The sequence below is a fragment of the Ischnura elegans genome, chromosome 7 (assembly GCF_921293095.1).
Source record: "Ischnura elegans chromosome 7, ioIscEleg1.1, whole genome shotgun sequence".
Classification (NCBI taxonomy): Eukaryota; Metazoa; Arthropoda; class Insecta; order Odonata; family Coenagrionidae; genus Ischnura; species Ischnura elegans.
This window is the reverse complement of record NC_060252.1, coordinates 81,198,700-81,215,806: the sequence shown is the minus strand read 5'-3', so window position 1 is coordinate 81,215,806 and position 17,107 is coordinate 81,198,700. Positions and strand designations below refer to the sequence as shown.

Sequence of the window (17,107 nt, the reverse complement as noted above, 5' to 3'; positions counted from 1 at the left end):
TTAAGTGCACTTGTTAATTACTCAGCGCAAGTAAAATTCAATGGATCAACAAACAAAATCTATTGATTTTTAGGGCAAATATTCCTTCCGTGGAAATGTTTGAAATTTTAAAATGATAATTGAAATTTAGTCATATGTTGGAGTGTGTCTCATTTAGGTCACGGTTTATTAAAAGGAATACAATGGTATACCCCAGCGAGTTATTTTTAATTACTAATTTCGTATTTCGACGTGTTAATCGGGCGTATTTGAATCTGAGGAATGAAAGGGCGATCCTATCTTAGTTCGTGCGGCATTTTGTGATGAGGTTGGGTTTCGCGATAACGCGACGCTTCCCCGACTTAGATGCATAAGCTCCCTGCGGGAATGATTTGCTTGCCGGTACCACGTGATTTGCCGCCCGTCAATCACTTCAAGGAATGGATATACAGATGACAGCCGTAATCTCCGGTCTTTGCGATGAATTCTCCTATCTCGCGCCACAAATTCATCGGGCCACGTATCATCTTTCGCTCTGCGGCACCCTTTGCCAGCCCCTCTCTCTACACTGTTCGCCATTTTATCCCTCTCCATGTTAAAGAGAATATCACAAAATACGCATGCTGAGATGGGAAGTATCGTTCACAATATTTTGGAGACTTAGTTGGACTGGCGGTAAGCGTGCTGGTATTCCGTCCCAAAGGACTGGGTTCAGGGCCGGCGGCGCCCAAACAGCAAAAAAAATTTAACTCTTTTTAACGAAAAATGTACACTGTAAAGACCGCCTTACTCGTTATTGCGAATATTAGAACTAAAAACATTTTTTTAAATTGTCAAAATGCGAACTCGGAATTAGAGGAGGGGCTATTGTGACATTTCTCATCCATGCATTCTAGCGATTCACCGCTTTACACGACGCAATTTTTACTGCGCCTTCGTACATTCGTCAGATTTCGCAATGACTTGCCTCGTGTAAAACGGCCTTCATGTAAGCGAAAAAAGGTGATGGTATATACATATTTTCAAAAACTCAAAACTCACTATTTAAAAGTTTTTTTTTCAATTTCTTTGGGAGGTTCTCCGTACCTCCCGTTTAATTGGAGGGTATACCAAACCTCCCGGTAGGGAGTAGTTGACAAAACAGCAGTTCGCCCGGGTAAGTATTTTGCCTTGATCCGACCCTGACTGGGTTTAATGTCTCGATGGTGTTTTGGTGTGGTACTAAATTTTGCCGGGGAAGTTTAATCTACACGTAGATGGTGCACGAAATGCACTGGGGTCTATCGGATTCAGCTAATGCCACATGTGTTTCTTGTGTTTATGTATAATTTTCGCGGAATAAACAAAAAATTCGAAATTTTAACAAACTCATCATCAGCCACTTGGTCGATGGAATTTGGACTTCATACAGTTAAGTACAACTAACTGAAATTTGCCATTTCTCGCGAACTAATCAGCTATTTTCATATTTCTCAAGAGTATACTTAAATCAGTATAAATTATTTTCAATCGCTCATTTTAAACCATATTTACTGGGATGGTACGGAAAAGAAAGTTCCTGTTGAAAGAAGAAAGTTGCTTTATCTTTCCTAATGGTGCAAATAGCCTACCATCGAACACCATGTCGTTTTTATTTTTTTTGTTCGTGTTTCATGCATCATTTAGCCTTCATTTCAACCAGTCTACTCATTGTTACTTATCTCAGCTTAATCTATGCATTATTTCTCTAATACTTCTCTCATGTAAAGAAAAAATTTCATTTACCTTGACTATAATGCATTTTCTGAGAAAATTTGAAGAATAATTTTTAAATTTTAATTGTATCCATTGGAGAAATATTTGCCTTGAAATTCAGTAAATCTTGTCGTTTCATTAAAATTTGTTTACGCTGCATAAATTACGAGTAGACTTAGTAGAAGTGGTAGAAAGTAACTTAATAACCCTAGCTACTTTTTGTTAGCTTAAGCAAATATTTAGGGTTTAACAGCTCACTTTGATTAGTAATGATAGTGATTCTATGCTCCTACATTAAGCATTTTCGTCGAGTCACTATATCATCCTCTCGTAATGCTTGCTTACTCTTGAGTAATGAACTTTCTTTCCCGTACCGTCCCAGTAAATATGGTTTCAAAAAAGAGATTGAAAATAATTTATACTGATTTAAGTATACTCTTGAGAAATATGAAAATAGTTGATGAGTTCGCGAGAAATGGCAAATTTCAGTTATTGGTATTCAACTGTATGAACTCCAAATTCCACCGACCAAGCGGCTGGTGATGAGTTTGTTAAAATTTTAAATATTTGTGTTTATTCTGCGAAGATTATAAAGAAAAAAATATTCACCTTAACCGGGATGACCTTGATGGAATGATTTTTTTCTGTTGAACTTTCGCACAATTTGTGCATTGGGGGTGGCTCCGTAAAGTTATTACCGTGGCTAGTCCCGATATACTTAAATTAGTTTGTGCTTACTCGTTCATATAAGCAGAAATGGCTTTTTATTTAATATTTTTGGTATTTGTATCCCATTTTCTCGTTTTTTAAACTTCAGCGCTTCTCTTGCTTTTCTTTACTATTTCTAATTAAATGGTAATGAATAGTGTCAGGAGATAATGAAGTTACGCTATTACTGCATAACATCCGTTAACAAAGCACACCATTTTTAAAAGTTTCATTGTAAGTCCGTCACATGGGGACGCATTCGAAGGGAATATAGGCGAAAGTGATACCAGTAAATCCACCAAACCTCTCAAATATTTTTAAGCCTCATTAATTTTCAGAGCTCACCATATCACGAACCAAATGCGAGTTCTCACATCACTAGGGAACCGAATTTGATCCGATGTCTATTTCCCCTTGTTATGGGCCAAAGGATCTCATGCCGGAATCTGATGAAATAAATCTCACAAGAAGTGATTTCGCATTCCAGTTTCTCGTTTTTTTTTTCTCGTGTACCCTTTTGGAAGTTTTGCCTCGTGAATATTCAAGGGTGGCGGACTTAAAAAGTTGGAGCGTGGAGAAGTTTGAAGAGACTGAAAATATCCGGCTGAAGAAAAGACTAGACGGTGGAGATGAAAACGAACTCACCCGATTGAGACGGAGGAATTAAAGCTTTTACGGGTGAGGTGTGCCATTTGAAATGTTTCTTCCCCAAGCGACGACCGTCTGAAAATTAATTCAAGGCTGCATAACCCCTCAGGGCGGTTTCTTTTCGATCTAAGATCTTGGTAGGCACGGGCGCAGTGGCGTAGCCATGGGGGAGGGTCCGGGGGGTCAGGAACCCCCCCCCCCCCCCGAAATATAAAAACAATTATTTTCATTCATAAAAGAAAACAAAATATTGAATAATCATGAATTTACAAAATATTTTTTAACAAATGAAGTTTTTTCGATTATGAAAAGTGATAAAATTTGTTTATACCTCCACTTAGTTCCCAGTTTTTCAAAAATTTCTCCCCCTGGTTTTGGAACCCCCTAAAAAAATTCCTGGCTACGCCACTGCACGGGCGACCTGGCCAACTAGGGTGGTCGGCGATCGCCGAGGGCCCTAAGCTTAGGGGGGGCCCTCAAGGCTGGCGTCTATCGTGAAGCGTATGTGAAAGGCGTAATAAAATATTACTAAGGCTAGTCGAACCAAGGTCTTTTGAAATTATAAAATTCATCGCTTCTTTTGGGTACTTTATTTACAAAATTCTCAGTGTAAAAAAAATATGCAAAGAAATTAATAAAATAAAGGTTTCAGAATATAAAAGAAAATGTAATGCTTTTTTTAAAAGGGTTATTCGATTATTTCAGAGATATATTTTAGAGTTATAATATTATTTCAGAGGTTTTCTTGGATTTTAGTGCAGTTTCAAGCGACAAATTCAATAAATAGATAACAGAACCATGACACATTGTTAAATTTTATAAGCTAAGAAATTCTCACTTTTCACTATATTTGTTCTCATGACATTACTATTATTTATAAACTTTTATCAAATTTTAATAGCTAGAATAGCGTCATAATCCATTTCCGGGCATGCAATTTCCTAAAATTTTCCAGGGTAGGACCTCCAACTCCCGCGGTAAGGAGGGCTCCATCATGGGCCCCAGCGGAGGGCCCGTATCCACTCCAGACCGCCGCTGTTGGTAGGAGTCGCGAGTTAAAAATCACAAATCTTAAATATACCTATAATGTAAGAAATATCATTGGAGTGAACCATTTTCTGAAAAAGGTATATTTATATTCATTTAAATTACTACAGAAATTCAATTATTTCAACAAATTGTATGACAATGAAATAAATTGCACTATCTAACAATTTTTTAATAAGGCAGTTTAACATTTAATGCACACTATTTAATTAATTTAACATTATGGCCCGGCTAAGCTTGAAAAGGATTGGATTTTATTATTCTTAATAACCTTATCTGAATACCTTGGGTTCTTTTTAATTTTGATTTGTTATACCTCCTGTCCCGCATACAGTGAGACCATATGTTGGTAGACTCTCAAAAAGACCATGATAAATAATTTTCTATACATCAATTGCAACAATATCCTTTAGTAAAACTGATAATTGAAAAAGAAGAGAGTAACTGACTGCGGCTCTTTCAAGTTAGGCTCAATTGATTACAGCTGGTGTAAAATACTTATTTTAATGATACCACCGGTATATCGTTTTGGAAAGGAGAATAAGTCCTCGGAATCCCGTATTTCTCGAAAAAAAATGCAACGATAAGCGATTTTACTTGCATGACGTGCGTGGAATTGAGACATAAACCTTTGACTGTGACCTGGTAAGTCCTTTTATGTAAAATCATTAAAATTCTGAAGATACTAAAATGAAATAAAAGCATTTAAATTAATCTCTTTTAGTTTAACATGCGGCAATGTCAGCAGAAAAAAATTCTCAATATACTTGGTAAATAATTTCCGATATATCAAACTTTAAATGCCGTGTAATTCAAATTATAGAACGGGACGAACAACCTATTTGTCGCGTGCAATGCACACATGGTCATCGCATGATTCTTGGAAAATTTATTTACGGTGTACAATCGGTACGTATAAAAATAATTTATTATAAAAATTGGTGTTTATCAAATCGTTATTTTTCCGCAGCCCGTTCAATATCAATATAATTTTTTATTCATTCCGATACTTTTCCATGAATCACTCTCTTTCTAGAAATATAGGCAGTTTGATACAAACTATAGCACTCATTTATAGATATGAATTCGTGCTGAAAGTTATATTTTTCACCGCCACCATGGATAATTGAAGTCGTGAAGAAGAAATAGTGAATAACTAAAATAGTGTAATGGCTTGATAAGTGACCCGGAAAGTATGACGTTAGGTGTTCGATTCCCGGTTTGCCGACTAAGTTTTTACTCACGGAAATGAATGTGAACTCCGTTTTGGCCCTGGAGTGAAGGCACTACAACTCATGGCCGTAATTTTGAGTTTTATTTTAGGGGGGGAGGGCATCAATCCTTACGGGGGTTTTAGGGGCTATGGAACAACCCCTAGTGAATCAGGGAATATCCTTAGCGCCAAGGTGTTCCTAGAAATTTTGTTTAATTATGCCTATGAAAATAGCATTTGCAGCACAACCTAGCTATCACTAAAATTTATTTAAACTTTTCCTGATTTGTTTTCATAGTAATTGAATTTACAGGTTTCGTACTTTTTTCGGACAAATTACCATTTAAGTTGGGAGGCCAGGCTCCAAAATCCGCCCATGTGATAAAGAAGTTTTATAAATTTCTCCACCAGATTTCATCCACTTGATGCCCAGTAAATTCGCCCATCTTACTTCATCTGTTTTTCAATCGTATGTTTTCTTGTGTTTGTGCAGTCTCCCGACTCGCCGACGCAGCCACAGGACGCCATCCGGAGGATCACGTCTTCGTTCCCGAACGACGCGAGGTCTCCGTTCTACGATCCGACTGGCGCCGAGATGAAGCCGTTGGCGCGACTGTCGCTCTCCAGACAACGCCTTTACGAGAAAACATGCGACATCAAAGACGGAGGCGATCGGGATGACGACGAGGACGAAAGACGTGAGTTTTCCAACTTCTCACTTTCACTACCCCTCAGAAATTGATCACTCAGCACCAGTGATCAATTAATAAAATTTTACCTAGACGTATAGACATACACAAGAGCGGATCCAGGATAGGGACAAAAGGGGGGGGGGGGGGCTGGGCAGGCTCTCCTCTCCTATTCGACAGTTGAACACAATTACCATTTTATCTAGTGTAAATTAGCTTATATGCTAAATATTCAAAAAGTAATCAATTGACTAGCATAATTTTAACTTTCAACAGAATTATTGAGGTATAACCAATATTATATCAGTTTTTGTCAGAATGACACTACATTTCAGCATTAATCAACATTTTTCCAAGCTCAGGCAAGTATCGCCATAAATACCTATATTAAGTGCTGATTTTCGAATGCAATTTCCAGGAAATGTTGCAAGGAATGTCTTTATCATGGTCATTATTCTATAATTCCAAGCAATGCTAAGAAGTGCTTAATTTCGGCCAAAACGGCGTTCCGGCACCTCTCATTGTCAGTGAAAATTGGATACTATATTAACTATATTAATCCGTGAACATGATTACGATATAATTAATACTAATCATTCGTGAGCATGATTATTATTTCGATTGCATCATTACGATAGCCCCCTCTCTGGATCCGCCACTGTCTATACATATTTCACAATTTGCAAATGCAACCCCCCCCCCCAAACTTCTGATTTTTAAAACTTGTTATAAAAGTTACAATGAGGAATCATGCAATATTTCAATTCCTGCCGCGTGAATGGCGGTGAAATGTACAAGAATTGCCATGAGAAAAAATTCCCCTGTACCGGGAATCGAACCATGGACCTTTGGCTTTCCTAACACCTATTACCATGAGCCTAGTAATAATTGCCATACGTATATTGCTGGATATCGTAGTGGTCTGCGCAGTGGCCCGGAAAGTCAAAGGTCTGTGGTTCGATTCCCAGTCCAGGAGAACTTTTTCTCATGGAAATTCTTGTATATGAGGAATCATATTTCACAAACTTAAAAAATGATATAATTTTTTAAAAATATTCTTTATATAAGGTGTTCACGAATGATTATTATTAATAGTTTCCAATTTTCACTGAAAATGAGAGGTGCTGGTATGCCGTTCCGGCCAAAATTAAGCACTGCCTGGAGTGACAGAATAATGACCATTAGATAAAGACATTCCTTGCAACATTTCCTCATTTATGGCTTGATTTGGTGGAAGTTTGATATATCCATGATGACAAAACACAAATGGTAAATTTCACACTTTTTAATTCCAAAACCCAACAACCGACCATGGTTTCAACACATTGTCCTCTTGAAAATGACAAGGTGTTGAAACCACGGTCGATTGTTAAGTTTTGGAGTTAAAAAGTGTGAAAATTACCATTTATGTCCTTTCATCATGGATATTTCAGAGGTTCGCCGAATAAATCAGCTGATTATAGAGCTAGAAGTCGAGAAAAATGTTTATCGTAAGTAGTGTTAAATTTTTATGCCTTAATAAGCATTTTCTCTCCTTACATTTTTTAGAGATGCCGGTCCATTATGTCACTGATGATATCTTATAAATAATGTGCTTGGTTGTGATTATATTCGAGTTAATATTCTCAAAGAAAATTTCACTACTTATACAGGTGAATGCGAAGTGGGTGACTGGTCTAAATGGAGTTCATGCTCAGTTACTTGTGGCCGCGGTGTGAAGAACAGGCAGCGGTATTATGTCAATGAACGTGAAGCTCAGATGGCTGGGTGCAACCTGAAGTTGTCTGATTCCATGCCCTGCCTTGGCAAGACCCATCACTGCAAGTGAGTTACAATCCAAAGTATACTTGTCAGAAATATGCTTATCATACATTCAGTTTGTGATGCCCAAACTCTGGAAATCCAGAAATTCTTCTGTGTAATGGTATTCATTTCTTTCTTGATGATTTATTTATATCAAAGCCTGTTGTTTATCAAATATTTCATAATACGCATTGACTTCAGTAGTGAAGATCTTTTGTCGATTATTTATTAATTCCCCTTAGAGCATACTATTTTATTCCCCTCACCATTAATTGTAAGTTAAAATGATTCCATTCCGATTTCAGGATTTTGTTTTCCTGACAGTATTTTTTCCTCCTGTTCTGTAGGCGTCTTAAGCTGTAAGATCTATCGAAGCCAACTAAAAACAATTCAATGACACGAGAACTTTATAGCATTAACCGTAATTGGCCATTTTTAGCCCTTTCAGAGTGGCAAAGAGAAAATCATCTTAAGATCGCAATATTTTTATACCTTTGACAGATAAAACTGAAGAGTTGGATTAGATGAGGTTCAATAGTCAAAGTACAATAGATGAAGTCCATCCATGTGTCACCGTTCTTGAGGTTCCCCCTTTTCTCCCTCCTCTCGTTCAACTACTGTGAGATCCTACATAAGTATACCACCTGTATATACCACCTCGTCTGTATATCTATTTGTTCACCTCTTCATGTCGATCTGAAAATGTCGAAACCGGTTGAGTTTTAAAAATAAATTCTAGGTGGAATACAACAAATGTTACTTTTTAATCTATCACGTTTACAGTTCCTAGAGAAATGGTAGATCATCCCAGTGGCGAAGCGAGGGGGGATGTCCAGGGTGTCCCTCCCCCCCAAAATATAAAAATAAAATTTCTTTCCTTCAGAAAAGAAAACAAAATATTGAAAAATCATGAATTCACAAAAGATTTCTTTGACAAATGGAGTTGCTTTGATTATTAAAAGTCTTCAAATTAGTTTAAAACTCTCTACCTAGTACTCTGTTTTTCAAAAATTTTCCACCATGGTTTTGGACTCACCCCGAAAGAAATTCCTGGCTACCCCACTGGATCATCCTGTGAAGTGAATGATCCAGATTCCTTTCTCTAGATCCGATCTTAAGTACGGAAACAGAACCTGGGCGGCCCAATGGGAATTCGCTTGAGAGGTCAGATCCTTGAGCCCGAGAATTTTCTTCCCGGACCTCAGGGGGAGGGAATCAGGTTGGTGTGGTGGCCAGAGTTTTGGCTTCCTACCCCATGAGCTTGGGTTCAAATCCCGGCGGTGGCAGTGAATTTCCAGACACTGTCCGATCCCTGCTTGAATGTGGAGGATATTTCAAGTGCAACGAGGCCGTTAAGCCGTGGTCCTCTTGGTGCCTTTCTTAAAGAGCAGGCCAATGCCAACGCCGGGTTTCTCTCCTCTCTTCCTTCCTTACCCTTCCCTTATGGCGCAAATGACCTCAACTATTGGTAGCCTCCTCCAAATACCATACCAGTGGCGTAACTAGGAATATGCTTTGGGGAGGGATGGGATGGCCTGAGGTGGCGACCCCTCCCCTCCCAGGCAAAATCTGGTAAAATTTTTGAAAAATGACGTGCTAGGAAATGCACCATTTCATGCAAAATTTTACACCATTTTGGCACTAAAAATTGAAACTCAAGCAGATGCAGTTATTATGTGTCAATACCAGTCAATAGTTTTAAACATTTTTTTTATTCCTCTGAGGCTTTGGGGGGGGGGAGGGAACTACCCCCTCATCCTCCCTATAGTAACGCCACTGTACCATATCATAAGACAAGGGAAAGGAAAAAGCAAGGAGGCGTCGTTCGCCATGACGGTCCGTGCTACGTGCTCGGATAAGGTTCCATTGGCCTAAATGGAAATTCACACTTGAGCGTGGACCGTCCGTAAGTGGAGGAGCCATCGGCGTGGCCCTTCTGCCCCACGGAACATCCATGTGCATACAGGCCACAGAGACAGGTTTGTGCGTACACATGAACATGGACGGCTGATGTGGACCAAGCAGATTTGTCAGTAGAAATTAGTGCTAGCTAGGAGATAACAGTGCGAGTGCGTCTTTTTGCCATGGGTAGTGAAACTGACACTGAGAAAATAATTGAAAAAATTATATTCCTCAGCGCGTAGTTCAGTAAACATGGCCACTAAAGCGGCTTTTAATGTTCTTTGTGCCACAATAGGGCGCACCCAAAACCTCCTTTGTGGTGCACTTTTCTTCCTTTTTTTTCTAACCTAGTATACAGCAACAGCTGGAATTGCACTTGGCAGTATGATGTTCTTCTACATCGGCAAGCTACATTGAGTCGAACGCGGACGGGTTTCTCCCGCGCCTAAGTGAACAACGGCAACCGCTCTCCGCTCGCGTAGCACGGACCATCCGCATCCATGTGAAACGGGCGTATGACCTTATGACTATGGATTAATTTGATATACGTCCAATAATCTAGTATAAAATCAATTACATATTATTATCATAATCCGACCCACGTATGTAGTGTTTATGCTATGCACGCTATTCTGTACGTAATCACCTGCCCTTGTTAAATCAGTTTACCTATTGCACGGGGGGTAGTATAATACGGGTTGCCTATAAAATCAGTTGCCCTAGTCTGTAGTTCTAGCTAGTAGTACATTCATATCCATTTTAGTAGCTTATAGGCATAAATCTAAGCAGAACTGTATTAATACATTCTTATTAAAGTTATTTTTAAATCTAAGCAGAGGTAATTTCCTTGAACAGCTTTTGATTTAGTAATAATGTTGGCGAACAATTGTCCTCGAGTACAAAAAAACTGGGTAGTATAAGTGATGCGTAATCTGGAGTAAAAAGAGAAAATCAATCATAATGCCACACTAACCTGATTCTGTTGTGAGCTTATTAGCTGATTACTGGAAGCTGTTTTTGCCTTTTACGAATAGCAAAATTCCTATCAAATTGCATATTATTATAAACACGGAATCTTATTAACCCTGAAAGTATGCTGCTGGGAATTATCTGACATGCTATTTTTCAGCATTTGGTGCAAAAATATTTAAAAAGGTATACAGTCAGACAATTTGACGACAGGAAAAAAGCTAGCCGATTTCTCACATATTCACAAAAGAGCACTGAAATCTGGATGTTAGTTCACCTTAAACATATACTATGCAATTCTTTATTTGATTGTTACCAGACCACTGGGACAGCCAAACCAGCCTAGCTCAAGTGAGAGCTTGCCAGATCCATGGTGCGCTGTTTCTGAGTGGGGATCCTGGTCAAGCTGCTCTGCTTCATGCGGACGCAATGGTGAGAGGACAAGGTCTCGTCGCCTAATGAGCCGGCTGGGACGCAAGAAATGCAGGAACCCTCCTGCTCTCAACGAGAAAGAGCTATGTCCGCAACCATTGCCACCATGCCCAGCAGGAGAATCAGACGGTGATGTAAGTGCACATTTAGCAAGTCTGTTCACAATTCAGCCAAACACAATTTCTAGAAACTGATGTTAAATGGGGTCTAATGATCCCATTTAACATCAGTTCTAATACAGATCTAATGATCTGCAGAATACCGGGATCATTTCTTAATCGCAAGAAATGAATCCTAATAAGTACCTCTGAAAAACTCACCCCCAAGGCTCTATAGTCTCTGTCAAATACTCTAAAGATCAGAAGAACCCAGATTTAACCTCTTATGCCTCTCTACATAGCCCTATGACACCCTCTGACCTCAGCATAATGAACCATTTGATGTTTTACCAATCTGAAATTGAAGTGTGGGGTTAAGAATCCAATAAAAATAGCTAAATGACCAAAAAAAGTGAACCTATCCGTAATGGAAAATTAGTCTTGTTCAACATAAATTATATTTTCATTCTGGCCAAAAACGCATTGTTTCTTACAATCAAGCATTGGAAGAAGTCAGGAACAAGATTAATATATTTTCTGGAGAAATTCATGACAGTTAATCCCTCAAAATTTATTACTCGCAGTATTTTGATCTTGCCTCGTGAACAGAGCTGAAATTCACCTTAATTTCCAACCAAAAATGATTCCATCAGATCTGTAGTTCATTTATAGGTACATGTTTGAATTTTTCCAGCATTTCCCCTGAGTCAAAATTGATGTACATGTATTCTCAAACAAAGTTTTATAAATGTGTAATAATTGTGTCTGCAAACTCTACTCAGGATTCCTACCACGTTAAATTATCCATATTAGCCAACGTTTTGAGCTCCAACTCATGGTCATCCTCAGGGCTGCAGGGATTCCTCTGTTGGAATCACGAGAAGAGTTTACCCATATTATTCACTGACAAAGCATCAATTTCTTCATAGCAATAGAACGACATTGCATACATTACCTCAAACTCTCTTCACGTGAAGAAATACTACACTCACTTACATTATTACACCCCACTCACCGCCGATTGACATTCGACATCAAATTTCTTCTCTGCATTATGAATGGGTTCTTCAGATTCATTGATCTCCTGACATTCTTTTCACTCTGCATTCCAGCTCGCAAAACCCGTAATACTGAAACTCAACACCAGCCCAAATTCTGACTGCCAATATCCCATAGATCATTTTTTTTACTGCTTATCTTATCTTTTCAATTCCTTCTTCTTCTCTTGACCTTTCGCCTCCCACGCCAATTTCAATAGCCAATTGCTAAGACTTACTTTTTGATACCCACCATTTGTACGTATTTTATATGTTAAAAATGATTGTTATTTATGACATTATTTTTTTACTGGTTTTTTAAATTATATTTACATAATATATTTTCGAAGCACTGCAGGAACAAGTGACTTTCATGGCAAACTTCATCCATTGGTGTATATAATTTATTTTGTTTATAAAACCCAATGTTAAGGCCTTAGTGCTATTTTTGGTGTTAAATAAATAAATAAAAATCATATTTCAATAATTAAGTCTGTTTGTTGTGCAGACTAAAAGTTCCAAAATATTTCCAGCATTGGCTACCTTTTGAACAAGAAAGGCAGTGATTTAAAAAACTTTGTTTGTTTCAGGATGACAAGATGAATGCCAACTGCATTATTTCCCAGTGGAGTGAATGGGGCCCATGCAGTGTGACCTGCGGCAAAGGCAGACGCCTTCGCACCCGTCTCGTTCAAAATGCAAGGCTTACGAACATGATATCACCTAGAGTGAGTGATGAAGAGGATCATGACGATGACGATGACAATGAGGTAAAGTATAAGAATGAAAAATATGAGTATAAGTAAATCACTTTGATTCCTTCCTTTAATCATTTGAATAATTGTTCTACACACTAGGTTTAATCCAAGTTTTTGGTACTATAAATTGAGGAGTAGACTGGAGGGAGAGGCATCTTTTTCTAATCCGCTACATTAAACAGAAGTATGAGTATCTAACTGAAGGAGAGTTTGGATAGGCAATGATGGGTGAGTTCTTGAGTCAGGCTTTTATCTAATGATTGCTATTGCTCATGCTTACTTAATTTTGCTCAAGTTTTAAGCTGAAATAAGATGATAAAAATTCAATGATCTCAAGCTATTGCAAAATATTTTAATTGCTTAGCTACACAGTGATTTATTAAAAAGGAAAAACCAGGCATTGAATATGAAGAAGGTAACTTTTGGGATGGGATTCTTTTTTACCCTTAGGTCAGGTTACATCCAATTAAGAATTGAATTTGGTGCAGAAGAAGACGATTCTCTAAAAATGTTTGCATTTTAAGAAAATCAGTATGTAATAAAAGACCATAGGTTGATAGATCTCCAAATCCCTAAACAAAATTAATCAAAGGCACGCAACACAAGTATTATATCAACTGCTCCTAGCCGCAAAGTAGTCTATCAAAGAAATCATTCCATTTGTGTGTACAATGAATTTCTAGTCCAGGAAAATTGTATGTGTAAAATTTGCATAGGTATTAAAATTTAATTAATTGGTATTTAGAAATTTTGTCCATTGCGGTATTCTGACATATGACTTTATGGACAAAATTTCGAATACGGCTAAAATATAACACATACTAGAAATTCAAGACAAAACTGACTGGAATGAATTCTTGAGATACTACTTTGCAGCTAGGAGCAGTCGATATTATCATTAGAGGCTTATTTGGAAGCAGATTTCAGTTTTCATAGGCCTAGTTTTATTTCAGATGGAATAAGATGAAAATTGATGGGAGTTTAGTGGTTCTAAATAAAAGAAATGAAGGTTTCAGTAAGAATCAAAGTGAGGTATATTTGTGATAAATGGAAAGGCTGCTTCTTATGTCTTCTACGATTTTCACAAATCGTAGAAGGCTTTCTGGAGAGAATGTTTAAAAATATAAGAGTAGTGATGAGATGTTCACTTTACCCATGAAAATATGTATGCATGGTACTTATTTTAATTCTACAAGATTGCTCAGTGTAGTTCAATATCACAATGATTCTTGCTAGTATATGGGTCGGGTAACCCGCAAAAGTGGATTTTGCTATTCCTTTGATAAAATAATTATGGGCCACCTTTAGATTGCAATGGGAACTACAATGCCAAATTAGATACCTGTTCCTATGTAATTTCTCAAATTTTATGCCTGGGTGGCCACATACAAGGTCTCCCTTGAAAATATTAAGCCAGGGTGAATGTGTTAATGTGTTAATCCATTGGAATTTAAGATAAGCGCCGAATGTAGTTGATAATTGCCATGATCTAATTGGTAAAAATTAACTCGTTGTCAAGGATGATGATGATGAAGACAGTGATGCAGCTGATGAAGTTGATGAATGCAGCCGAATTAAAAAGGAGGAGCACGTTGATTGTGTTGGAGAAGAGGAATCGTGTGAAATGGAAGGCGAAATAGCTAAAGGTAACTTTCCACCAATTCAGTCCACATCAATACAGGGCAAGAGTATGGAAATCAATAAAAGCCTCATTACAGGGCAAAAGTCGAATAAAAAATAATAAATCATAGCTGGCTACAGGGTGAAAGTACATAATTTAATTCAACATTTATGCACTCTTGTAAAATCTGAAGATTCAAGCATGATGGAGTGGCATTTTTTCATATTAAAATAAATACTTGAATTTTCCACAATTGAAGATGGCACAGTACCAAACCAAGTTGAAACCAAGGTTGTTACAATTTTTTTTTAATTTTGGAAAATTTCAAGTAATTATTTCAATATTGATGCATCCCATTCCTTTACATATCACTATCCAAATATTATGTTTACTGAATTAAAGCTTGTTTAAAGTGATCTGCAAACTGGTTAACAGTGTATGTTTTAGAGGAAAGAAAAATCTGAAAGCTAATTAAAAATGGAAATAAATTGCCCAATCTAGTTTTTTGACTACTAACCCTTCAGCTGCAGTAGCAAGATTGCAAGTCTTCGATTCTGTGTGGTAAAATTTGCCAAGGAGGCCTAAGCTTTTTTTTTAGAGGGATGGTTTTTCTCTGCTCAAGAACTCTTTCTTCTATCTTAGCACTAAAACGGTCATTAAGATTCCACAATCAAAATCACAAAAAGAACTAGCTAAATACTACAACTATCTCATAATATAAAGAAAAGTATTGGTTGAAGTATGCCTTATGAACTTCGGATAGTTTGGTGAAATTATTTCATTGGCCAAAAAATATACATATTATATGAGGGGTTGAGAAGCCAAGGGGTACAAATACTTTTTTTTCTAAACAGAGTTAAGAACAAGGGTAAAGGGATTCTCACTGGGTTAATTTTTTCATAACGGCCAACATTTCAAGCTACGCTTGGCGCTCATAATCAGGTCATGATGATTAGCCCTGATGATGAGTGCAGAGACGGAACTTGAGAAGTTGGCCATTATGAAAGAATTAATTCGGTGGGAATCCCAAGAACAGTTTACCCATATAATTCACCGGAAAAGCATCAAATCATTTTTCAGAGTTAAGAACAGTTAATTGTTAGAAGAAATACACAAAAACTTGGTTGCCAAGGGATACGAGAGAGTCTCTGTTCTGTGCTGACATCAAGTAGAAAATCAAATGCACTATTAAATATCTAATTGAACTCATTTATTTTCTTTACCAAAGGGTCTAGCCGGTTAAGATGGTGAAAAGTGCCCCCCGGTGTTTTAAAAAATAAAAAATATACACTTAAAGTGCATCAAAAATTATGAGTTTCCCCGAAGTTTCAGGCCTTAACAATGGATAATAACCCAAAAAAAAATTGAAACACGCTTTTTAGTTTTTTGACTATATCTCCAGTTTTATTTTTGTTTAATTGTAATTTTGATTTTAAAATGTAAATACAATTGCGTTCTACCACCCTGATTTTTTTCCAAATTTTAACACCGAAAACTGAACTTTTACATAAATTTGAAATATTCAAAATTAAATTAAAACAATTAGGAGGCAATAGACATGCCGAAAAAAATATATGTTGTTACTCCTGCATCAAAGTATATTCCTAATTTTTTTCAGATTTTTAAAATTGGTGGAACACTGTCAAAAACACGAAAAACTGCTTTGTGCCATTTGCATCTATGTATTCCAGGCGGATATTTGAATTGATTGTTGAGAGCAACGATTGTTGATCAGTTTGTAATATTATTGATTAAGGCTACAGATTAGCATAAACAATTCCTATCACATTTAGATTAGTCGTAATTATTGGTTATAACCATACTGCTAAGCTTTAAGTTCGTCTTCCAGCTTCGAGAAATACAATGACTGCCGTAAATGTTTTTCTTTCATCTCTCCTGACTTTAATTACCCTTGAAGTAATCGCCAGCATTTGAGCCAATTTCTTAATTAATGTGCGTATATGAAAGAAGCGGTGATAATTAGTACATCGTCTTTTCACATATATTATTATTATATGAATAAAAGCCGTTTTACACGGGGAAAATCTTTGTGCAGGTTAGCATTGAAAACATTTTTGTATTTATATTTTAAAATCAAAATTACGATTTTACAAAAATAAAAACTGGAGGTATGTATAGTCAAAAAATAAAAATCGTGTTTCAATTTTTTTTGGGGTTATTATCCATTGTTAAGGCCTTAAAATTTGGGGAAACACATAATTTTTGATGCACTTTAAGTGTATATTTTTTATTTTTTAAAACATCGGGGGGCATTTTTCACCATCTTAACCGGCTAGACCCTTTATATACCTATCTCTGTTTAGAAAAAAAGAAATCACTTGTACTCCTCGGCTTCTCACCCATTCATATGTATTAGGTTTGTTTGTTATTTTGTTTAATTTCATACCAAACACAAAGGAAATGATTGATATTTACTCACATTGGTTTCCTCTCTTATACGCCCCTAAC

General features: G+C 37.0%; 1 protein-coding gene across 3 annotated transcripts in view; it reads left to right on the top strand.

The window, feature by feature from the left end:
- The window catches only part of LOC124161841 (spondin-1-like), a 265,009-nt gene that overhangs the window by 226,060 nt on the left and 21,842 nt on the right, over positions 1-17,107 (top strand). For all 3 annotated transcript variants that reach the window (XM_046538057.1, XM_046538056.1, XM_046538055.1), the window contains exons 8-12: positions 5,823-6,027; positions 7,671-7,842; positions 11,012-11,258; positions 12,850-13,029; positions 14,537-14,663. In XM_046538057.1, the coding sequence (XP_046394013.1) occupies positions 5,823-6,027; positions 7,671-7,842; positions 11,012-11,258; positions 12,850-13,029; positions 14,537-14,663 (931 nt within the window). The remainder of the gene's footprint in view (positions 1-5,822; positions 6,028-7,670; positions 7,843-11,011; positions 11,259-12,849; positions 13,030-14,536; positions 14,664-17,107) is intronic.